This window comes from Daktulosphaira vitifoliae, unplaced genomic scaffold (assembly GCF_025091365.1).
Source record: "Daktulosphaira vitifoliae isolate Bord-2020 unplaced genomic scaffold, ASM2509136v1 Scaffold_3, whole genome shotgun sequence".
NCBI classification, from domain to species: Eukaryota; Metazoa; Arthropoda; class Insecta; order Hemiptera; family Phylloxeridae; genus Daktulosphaira; species Daktulosphaira vitifoliae.
The window spans coordinates 32,870,940-32,881,575 of record NW_026099574.1 but is presented as its reverse complement, the minus strand read 5'-3'; the positions used below and the strand labels follow the sequence as shown (position 1 = coordinate 32,881,575).

Below are 10,636 nucleotides of genomic sequence, written 5' to 3'. Positions count from 1 at the left end.
GTATACATTACAAACTTGGCATAAATACCATGATAAGAAATTAGATAAGGCAATTATTACTTATCACTCTCATTCAAAAGTATATTGAAAAGATAGCGTTTTCTTCTGTCCTTTTCTCAATACGTATTTCAATGTTTAATACCGTAAAATAGTACATGAAAATTCAAATTTTCACAAACTTCAAAACGCTACAGAATATTTACTACTGAATATTAATAAGATATTTTTTTACTAAAATTTTTCTTAAATTCTACTCTACAAAATAGCTATCTTAGATTTTTTTTTACATTTTATTTAAAATTTAAAAATAATTAATATTTTTAATAAAATGTAAAAAAATTAATTATTGAGTTATAGCTATAGACCTAACGTATAACTATTATTTAAAAAAAAATCAACTAAACATATTAACTGGATCAAAAGTTATTTAAGTTGTCAGTGAGTGGTGGGCCACCCTGTATATATTTTATAGTTATATTAATAAAATATTCTCTTCTGTAGTTTCGTTTGAAAAGGAATTTGTACAAAAATTTAAACTAACAAAAGATTCCATACTAAGTTTAATTAATGAACTAAGTCCATAAGGGCTAAAAGTAATTTCTCCTCATATAAAAATATTTAAAAAGAACTATATACATTATTTCTCAATCACTAATGAGATTGTGAGTGAAAAGTTTACATTAAATAAGCGACTTTACTTTACAATTAAAAGTAATTTATCTAAATTAGTTAGTCTGAACTCGAAGTTTAGTAATCCGGTTTATAAAAGTATTTTTTAAGACGTACAATTGGCATAAACGCTACCAATCAACGAATGGGCGGAAATTATACGTTGATCAAGAAATCTCGTGTTACATTACCAAGTAATCTATTTTGTTTAGCTATTGTTACGCCAATACGTTATAGAATTATTGAAGACAACACGAGTCGTATGACTGAAATAGTCAGATATGGACAGTCTACATTGACCAAATAATTAAATGGCACAGTACCAAGTCGTTTGTCCAAAGCACCGACTGATAAACACAATACGGTTATGTTTTAATCGGTAGAATATGCACGCAAATGAATTTAAGTTACTCATTGTAAGAATGTGACATTATAGTTAAACAGTGACAATTAACTTAATTCTATATTGTATTTTTTGATAATTATTCAAATTAGTCTTTTGTGCATGTATTTTAATATTGGTCTATATTTTCATGTTAATACTTAATATATATGTTTTCTCACAAAATGCTCGTTATTATTAATCACTTAATTTAAAATTATAATTTATTGTTTTTATAATACACGAATGAAGAGTGAATTAAGTCAAATATTATGTTAGCCAATCTATTCTATGAATGAATGTATTAGACAATAGTACTAGATTTGAGTAAAATCATATCTTAAACACTACATTCAAATTTGAATAGTGTTTAAGCAAGAAAAAAATAAACATTATGGATTTCTTATTCAATATTAAGTAGTATCATCAAGACTATATTATATCTGCTAATATTCTAGACAATTATATTAAGATTCTATTAGGCATTCTAATTACTTGTTTAAGTTTAGAAAAAAAATAGACATCATTTATACTTCACTAGAAGTAACATTACTTCATATATCTAAAATGACGTTAATACATCACTATTACTATTAATTTCCAATAACTAGAGTACCTTACATTTATTTAGTTAACAAGAGTGATATACTCTGACATTATTTGTATAAAATAAATGAATGTTTGATACTATCGAAAATCATAAACACTTTCAAATATTAAGAAACATTAAAAATCTAAAGTTATATAACAACTAAATTATATATAAGATTTTGGTAACCCAATTTATCATTAAAAAAAAAAAACAAAACAAAAAAAATTAAAAATAATAAGTTTTGAATTTAATTTAAGAATATAAAAATTATTAATAATAAAAAGAAAAAATATAAAACATTGAATGAATTAAGTTATACATTATCAGTTAGATTTAATTAATTATGAACATATTTCTTTATTGGATTATTAAAAATTATTTCAATTTAATTTTCAAATAAAAAATAATTAAACAAAAGTGAGTAAATATTTTTGTGATCACATATTATAAAATATAAGTAATGTAATATATTACCTATATTTGTTGTTAAAATATTATTTTAACATCAATTAAGATCAAATTATATAGTTTAACGTTTTTTTATTAAAATCAAATATTCAACAGTATTATTTAAAAAATAAGAATACAATTAAAACATAATCAAGCTTTAATTTTTATACTTTTAGCTAAATTAACCTTGATACCAGATATCTCTCCATCATATCTATGTAGTTCTTTACGAGGTTCACGTATCTAAAAATAAAAAATTATAATTAAAACAAATAAGACATAGTTTAAAATAATAAAAAAATAGTTTTACTTCCTGACTTTCAATTATTTTATGTATTGCTATAACATTGTAATTTAAGTTATTAATGACAAACACAACCAATTTAAAAATTTTTTTTTTATAAATATATATAAATTGAGTCACTTTTTAATATTTGTTGCAAAAATAAGTTGTGTTTATATCATTATTGATAAGTGAAAATACAATGTTGTGCCAATTGGTAAAATTATATCTAATATAGTTAAATAGAAATAGTAAAAATAAGTATGTAAACTATAAAAATTAATTTAAAGAATTTAATAAATTAAAATGAACTATAAGCGAAATTCTACATTAAATTTTGTCATATATCCAGTATCATTATCCATGTTTTTATTTACATTACATAAAAGCAAAAAAATATAATGACAGTAACTAATAATCAATTTCTTGTGTAAATTTGAGTTAAACTGTTTGCCAATTCATTTTGGCCATCTATTTTGAAAGAAAAATTGTTATTAAATAATCTTTCTACGAAACTATTAACACATGACACAGATAACTTTCTAATTTTTTTCGAAGCAAGATAAAGCAATGTCACAATAATTTTTGTTACAACAACCCTTGTTATGGATATACAACACAACAAAATATTATCAGTTTTTAAAACTAAACAGTGATTTTTAAATCATTTTTTTTGGTATTAATGAAGTTATACATAGGTTTAACATTTTTATCAATTCTAATATATAAAAAATAGGAATTTAATATTAAGTTAAACACAACAATTTTGCTAATAAAATTTTTTTTTATAAAAACATATTTTATTTAAAATTTATTTTTATAATGTTCAAGATCACATTCAATTAAATTAATAAATATAATTTGAATTAAAATATTTATTTTTTACTATGTTTGACAAATTTATTTGCTTGAGATACCTTAATATTATATATAATTTGGTTTACCTGTCCTTTCCTTCGAATTTTGGCTTTTCTATATTTCATTCGATTTTTGACTCTTGGATTACGTAATTCTTTCTTTCGGCGTGGTGTAAGACCCTTGTTTTTAGCAATTTGATAAGTGATTCCTCGTTTTTCTTCAACTGTCATAGCTTGTTTATCTTAAAAAAATTCAATCATACATAGTTTTATTAATAACTATAATTATATATTTTTATTTTTAAACAAGCAAAACTATATTATTTGTTAAATATACCTTCAGATTTTTCTTCATTTTCTGATTCACTGTTACTAAATGCATCTTGGTTATCTTCTTTTTCAATTATTTCTGAACTAAAACCATTAGTCTTTACTTCATTAGTCGATATATTTTTAATTTTTTCTACTTTCTGTTTTTGAGATAAAATATTAAGTAATTTTTTGGTTTTTGGTTTAACAGCATAGTTTTTACTAAAAACATATTGATTTGATATTTATTATACAAGTGAACACTATTATGCTGTTATAAATAATCATTTGAACTAAAACATACTTTTCTGTGTTCGAACTAGATAATATTTGATCAATTTGAGGCAAAATAATAGAATTATAACGAGTTGATTGATCACATAACAATTGCCGGTACTGTAATAACCGTTTCATAATCGGGTGATTCTGAATTGGTATTCGATGAGACTTCATTAGAAAATAATAACTAATGTTTACACAATAACTAAACAATTTAAAATAAAAGTAAGTTTATAAAAATATAAAAATTAAAATATGACTTTTTATTACTTCATTATTATTTCATAATAATATTGAATAAAATCTGAAGCAGAACTTTTTTGAATATTTTTTGATTTTAATAATTTTAAAATCGGAGATAATTTTTCTTCTACAGTTTTCATGTGTTCTAAAAATAATAATATTTTAATGAGTTAAATTTTTTTTTTGATGACTTGTGAAATAAGTGAATAAGCACTTATCAAAAATAATTTGAATATTATATTTTAATTTACTTTCAAGTTTTTAATAGTTGTCATAAATACATACAATATTCTATTAGTTATAAAGAAAACTCTTAAGAAGTAATATTTTTACATAAAAAAAAATCTTTAATCTTTTACAAGTCAAATTAAAAGTAGAAGGAAGATGGGGTAAAACAAAATTACCAGGGAAAAGATTTATATGGATTTATAATTTAATCAAATAAAGGCATTCTTCAGAGACCTTAGTTTGTTCAAATTTGTTTTAGGTATAAAATATTTTTCTTTTACTTTTTTTAACAACATATATTTCATACTCAATTATTAAGTACTATTAGATTTTTTCTTGTGTATTTTTATAGTATCACTTTATTACTTCATAAACCATTAATTTAGAAAATATCAATATCTGTTTAACTGGTTGAGTGCAGAGGAGAAATGCCGAATCACAAAAATAAATAGTCACACCTTATCCCTAACCTAAATTTTATAATTTGAACTTCTGGTATATTGAATCAAAAGTTGTCTTCAACAATTTATTTTCTTTGTTAGATCATTATCAAAATTTAAAACAAATTAAATATGAATTCTACAATAAAAAAAATGTGAATTTACCCTTATAAGGTATAATAGATTATATAAAAAAAAAATTGACTTCATAATTGATTATATAAGATATATTTTTTTAGTAATTGAATAATATATCTAATATAAAATAAACAAATTACCCTATATACAGTAGTATAGAAATAAAATTTGTTTTAGGGATAATAAAACCCTTCTTAGGTTTCCATACTATCCCCTAAATACAACACATTATTTTGTTTTCAATACAACAATTTAAAATTTATCTTGACTGGTCACATGTTCAGAATATTTAAACAAATATTATAAATATATATAAACCTATTCCATTATTAAAACTAATCATGTTTGGACCCATACAATACCTAAAATTGTAAAAAGTATTATATGTACATAATATATTATATTCTACATTTCATATGGTTTATACAAAATACTTTTTCATAATAAAAAGTGCTTCATGGTTGAAAAAAAGTATTTATTATAAAAAAAGAATTACCAATTATAAAATTTGCATTATTTTAGTTTAAAAAATTAAGAATATAAATGTTTTATATAAAAACAATTTGATATATAACATAACTAATTAAATATTATTTAGTAATTGTAAATTTACTTTAAGCCTATACAAATATGATCACTAAAAGATCATATTTGTATCATAAGATCAACTGTCATGATTTATCCTATAAAAATGTAAAAAAACAAAACAAGTTTATATTGACCAAGTATTAACCATTATTAACTAAATGTCCTTTAGCTGTAATCTAAAGTACATTTTGTTAATTTCACACAATAACATAACAAGAGTTTAAATGTTTAATGTTAACAAATTACTTTTTTCAGTTGGTGAAGTCAAATTTAAAAAAAGTTTTATTTAATATCATATATTTCACACATTTTTTTACATGCTATACATATGTATAAAATCATAATTGCCCAACCCTGATACTAATACGTTTAAATATTGATGACAACAAATCTAATTAAAAAGTTCAGTTATTCACATAATAATTTATTGAACTTTACCTTTGAAATCAGTAATTAATCCAAGCATTTCTGGGGATTCTTTAATGAGCAACTTTCTTTTTTCTCGATCACTCATAGAACTCAAATCTTTTTTAATTTTTTCCATTTTTGTAATATCATTTTTGTCACTAATTTCTTTGAAAGTTTCTAAATCTTTAGTACCCTATAAAAAAATTTTATTATTCATTAGAATAACAACTGAAAAATACTTAAACAAGATAAAATACCGCAAATAGTTCATTATTGAGATCAATATTTTCTAATTCTGACATCATTCTCTGATGAATTTTTCTGGCCTCCTCTTCTTCCATTTTAGCTGTTTCTTCGTCATCTTCTCCCTCAAAACCTAAAAAAAAGAAATGTGATATTGATATATATTTATAATTAACATTTTACTTTATTAACCTCCATGATCTTTATCTAAGTAATCTGTATTGTAAAAAGATTTTCGCAATTGACCCCAAGCTTTGTCATTTGGCAAATCATCAGAGTCACTTTCTGCACCTTCTATGTCACTATCACTCATATGTTTATCATTTTCTTCATCAGACTCAAGGTCTTGAGTTTCTTGATCATCATATTCTTTACCATCATCTTCTTCTTCACTATCTTCATAAATATCTAATTTATTACGTAATGGAAATACTTCATCCTAAATAATTTAAACAAAATTACATGATTTTATAATCAAATTCAAAACAAATGCACTTTAGTTTCCATACAATTTCTTCAATTTTTTTTTCACATCCATTTAGGATATCCATAAATAGTTAAAAAGTTATAGTACTTTAAAGTTTGCATAAATGCTGTTATCAGGCTTCACCAACTCAATTTATATTTTCCTAATGTAATTTTTTCAATAATTTATAAAGGGATAGTTTTCAAATAAAACTAAGGTTTAAATTATGAAAATTTGGTAGCTTCTATTTTTACCTAAAGATTCAATTTTTTAGTATTTTTAAAAATAATGTGCATTTTGCAAACAAACATTGTTATAATAATATAAATAATTTTTATATTTATAATAGTATAAAAATATAAAAAATTAAAGACAAGAGTATTACACCAAAGTAATAACTATAGTTTCAGGTTATTATCAGGTTACTTAATAAATAAGTATAAAATATTAAAACAACACTAAATACCCATTAATGATTATAAAAATAAACAATAATATACGCTACTCAAAATATATAAAAATACATAAAATTGGTATTAAAAATGTTGTGTAAATTTTACTAAAAAAATGACTCACAATATTGACTAAATCATAGGTGTTATAGTGACATTTTATGACATCTATGCCTACTGGCTTTAATAACTGACTGAGATTCTAATTTTTCAGAGAAAAGGAACTATAGCTCTATTCCAACTTATTTAAAACCAATGGACTGAAAAGTATGGTGACATTGATTATATTGTGTTACATAAAATTGTATCTATGTTTTTTTCAAATAAGTCTTTAATTAAATCCTTTTCTGTTAATACTAATGTGATAATATGTTTGGTTATGTGGAATGAAACACTACTTTATAATAAATTGTGTTATTAACAATAATCGAGGTATTTATACTTACAAAATAACATATTTAGTTAAGCACAAGTCACTGTAATGAACAATTACCATGTCTAGTTATTTTGGACAGTATTTTTTTAAAAATGGCTATAATATAACATTAATATTATTTGTTTATTTTTATAATTTATAACTTAAAATTAATAGTATTAATATTTGGTAAAAGGTCTTGTAAATAAGCAAAATAATAATGTATGCTGGGCCTAATAACATTGTTATATGCAAACTTTAAGTCATTATAATAAACATTTTGATGCAAATTTGTAGATAGTTTTTAATTCTAGAAAATTGGTGGATTATTCCAAAATCTACATGATCTCCTATTTACTTATTGATATCCTCATTACAAGTTTTATGATTTATAAGTGTAATATATGAATAAATTATTTTATAATAATAAGATTTTTTTTTAAAAATGTTGAAAGAAAGAGAGATATAAATATTATTTTTCATAAAAAAATTATGTTGATACATACACTTTTCAATAAGTTCAATAGCATTATAAAGTTAAAAATGTAAAATATAAAATCGAAAATTTTCACAGAAAAATAGCATTAGGTAACTATTTTCACTGTGAAGACAAAATAAAGTACGAATTTTTTTTTTACATAATAAAGTATATTACATAAGCTTTAATTTAAGGTATATATAAAAGTGTCAGTATTTCCAAAACACTTTCAAAAGTTAGGTTAAAAAAGTTAATTTTTTGTGAAAAAGTTGTCATTTTGAATCCCCCCTATGGGCAGGTAAATGATCAAATTTATAAAAAAAATATATAAATGATAGGTAAGGACATTAAGCACCTATTAAAAAAAAAAATTATATTGATTTGTTCAAATTTGAAAAAGTTATAAGTAGTTTTAAGTAAAAAAAATTGAAAAAATGTGTGAGAGCTTAACTACATTTAAATGACTAATAAACTTTCATAAAATAGCAATATTTAATTAATCTCTACTTAATCAAAATATAATAGGAAAAAGAAACTTTATTTAAAATAGTATTTCAAAACATTATATGTACCTCACTATCATCATCAGTGATTTCACCACCTTTAGCAAGTTCCTCCCTGGTTTTTTCAAGAAGAAGTTTTTCATTTTCATCATATTCACTACCTGAATCTTCTGCATCAAAATCGACAGATTCGTCATCATCATCACTTACTTGACTTTTTTTCTCCCTGTAAATAGTCATAAATCATAAAATATATGGAAAAGTATTGAAATTGTGTTAATTTTTTAAAGAAATATTACCAAGATTTTTTTTTCATTGTGATTCAAAAATAAAATTATTTTTCTTGATATTTTAAAGAAAATTATTTACATTAAAATTAGCTTAAGTAATAACTTTATCAGAATTCAAAAAAATGTATAATTGTATCTTATGAATATGTAAGAGAATTTAAATTTAAGTTTAAATTTTGTATTGTTTTTTAGAGGTTATAACATGCACGACACATCTAAATATTGTGTATTTTATATAATTGGGCATACAACTAAAAGATAATATATTCGCTTATAACATCATTCACATAGTTTATCACATTAGTATATTAAATTTTGATAATAACAGCATCATATACGCTGTGACCGAGTGCATTTGATGATATCTATCGAAAAATTTTTTTAAAAAGTATTAATAAGTAATAATATCTTAATAATTTAATTTCATACACACATAATAGTAATTTTTGTATTTAAAATGGTTTTTACAACCGCTATGATGATGGTTAGAAGCAGAGGTCCTGATGAGTTTTGGAGAAAAAGAAAGATATTTAAAATCGCTGCTGTAAGTTTCAAATAAATTAAGATTGCTTACATTAAAATTAAATTGTATTTTTTTTAGCATTTTTCTGGTCGTAGGAGAAATTGTTATTCAATTGCCATAAAGGCTGTTCACCGTGCTTTGCAGTTTGCTACTATAGGACGTGATTTAAAAAAAAAAGACATGGGACAAGTAAATTTATTTATAGAATCTAAATTGTATCTTTAAAATATATATCGTAATATCATGATTTATATTGAATTATTAATGATAGATATCTAAATAATATTAGACTTGATATCTTAAGGATTTAATTTTCTTGAAAATGTTTGTTAATCAAGTATTATAATTTTTTGAAAGAACTAAAGTTTAAAAAAATAAAATTATTCAAGAAATGTTTGTAGATGTATTTAATACCGATATTAAGGTAGCCTGATTGCTTTTCAAGCATATTTTGTTTATGATTACTTTATAAAAAAGTGTTTAACATTTTATTTAATATTTTTTTTCATAATTTTTTCTATTTATTAAATATACTTGTGTACAATTTGATTAAATCTTAATTTTTTGACTAATCAAGGTTCTGGAAAATTTTATTTCTTTGAATCATTTTATGGTAAACTACATCATTTTTATTATTAAATCAATTTTTTCAGTTATGGGATACTCGCATAAAGGCAGGTTGTGAAGAACATGGTATTGACTTACCTACTTTTAGAGAAAGCCTTTCAAGGTGTGATGTACAGTTAAATAGAAAAGTATTGGCTGATCTTGCCATTTGGGAACCAAGTTCATTCAAGGTAAATTCATGGTTGTTACTTTATGATTATAATTTATTTTTAAAAAATTATTTTATTTTAGGCACTTTCTGAGCTAGCCAAATCTATTGCCATTAGTTATGAAATGCCACAAGCTAAAATACTAAAGCCTTCTGCAACTGTTGTAACCCGAGATTTACTATTGAAATAAATAAAATAATACTATTTTATAGTCTGAAATTATATAAAACTTATTTTGTAGAAAACCAATATAATATTAGTAAAAAAATTGTAACATCATTTTTTATTTTGTTAACTATTCATGGTATATTATTAATTTCAAAAAGTCAGTTAATTTACCGTGTGAAAATTAATTAATTCTGTTGGAAAGAGTGATGATTAAGTACTTAAATTTTGTTTTTTAATTTTTAGTTGTAATTTTTCAACTAACTACTACATTTAATAATTTATTTGAAAATAATATAAAAAATAATAATCGTTTGACATTTTAATCTATTTTATATTTACAATATTTGACTTTCGAGAGAGATGGCATTGCTGAACGAAAAATCACTATAGGTGATGGCTGGTAAAGATGTAATAATTTACAAAAATTTGAACATTTGTAATTCCATTGATGAATTA

General features: G+C 22.2%; 2 protein-coding genes across 2 annotated transcripts; one reads left to right on the top strand and one right to left on the bottom strand.

Moving 5' to 3' along the window:
* Positions 1-2,163: 2,163 nt before the first annotated feature.
* On the bottom strand, positions 2,164-8,921 carry LOC126901719 (something about silencing protein 10). Its single transcript, XM_050678421.1, has 10 exons — positions 8,723-8,921; positions 8,493-8,649; positions 6,302-6,548; positions 6,124-6,242; positions 5,897-6,059; positions 4,092-4,209; positions 3,847-4,026; positions 3,571-3,764; positions 3,321-3,475; positions 2,164-2,336 (listed from the first exon to the last, which is right to left on the bottom strand). Exons 1-10 carry the CDS (start codon positions 8,737-8,739, stop codon positions 2,244-2,246), a joined length of 1,443 nt encoding a protein of 480 aa, XP_050534378.1. The 5' UTR covers positions 8,740-8,921; the 3' UTR covers positions 2,164-2,243.
* A 118-nt stretch (positions 8,922-9,039) lies between these two features.
* Positions 9,040-10,497, top strand: LOC126901755 (39S ribosomal protein L20, mitochondrial). The gene is made up of 4 exons (XM_050678500.1): positions 9,040-9,257; positions 9,315-9,425; positions 9,890-10,033; positions 10,095-10,497. The coding sequence occupies exons 1-4, from the start codon at positions 9,171-9,173 to the stop codon at positions 10,200-10,202; spliced, it is 450 nt and encodes a 149-aa protein (XP_050534457.1). The 5' UTR covers positions 9,040-9,170; the 3' UTR covers positions 10,203-10,497.
* Positions 10,498-10,636: the final 139 nt, after the last annotated feature.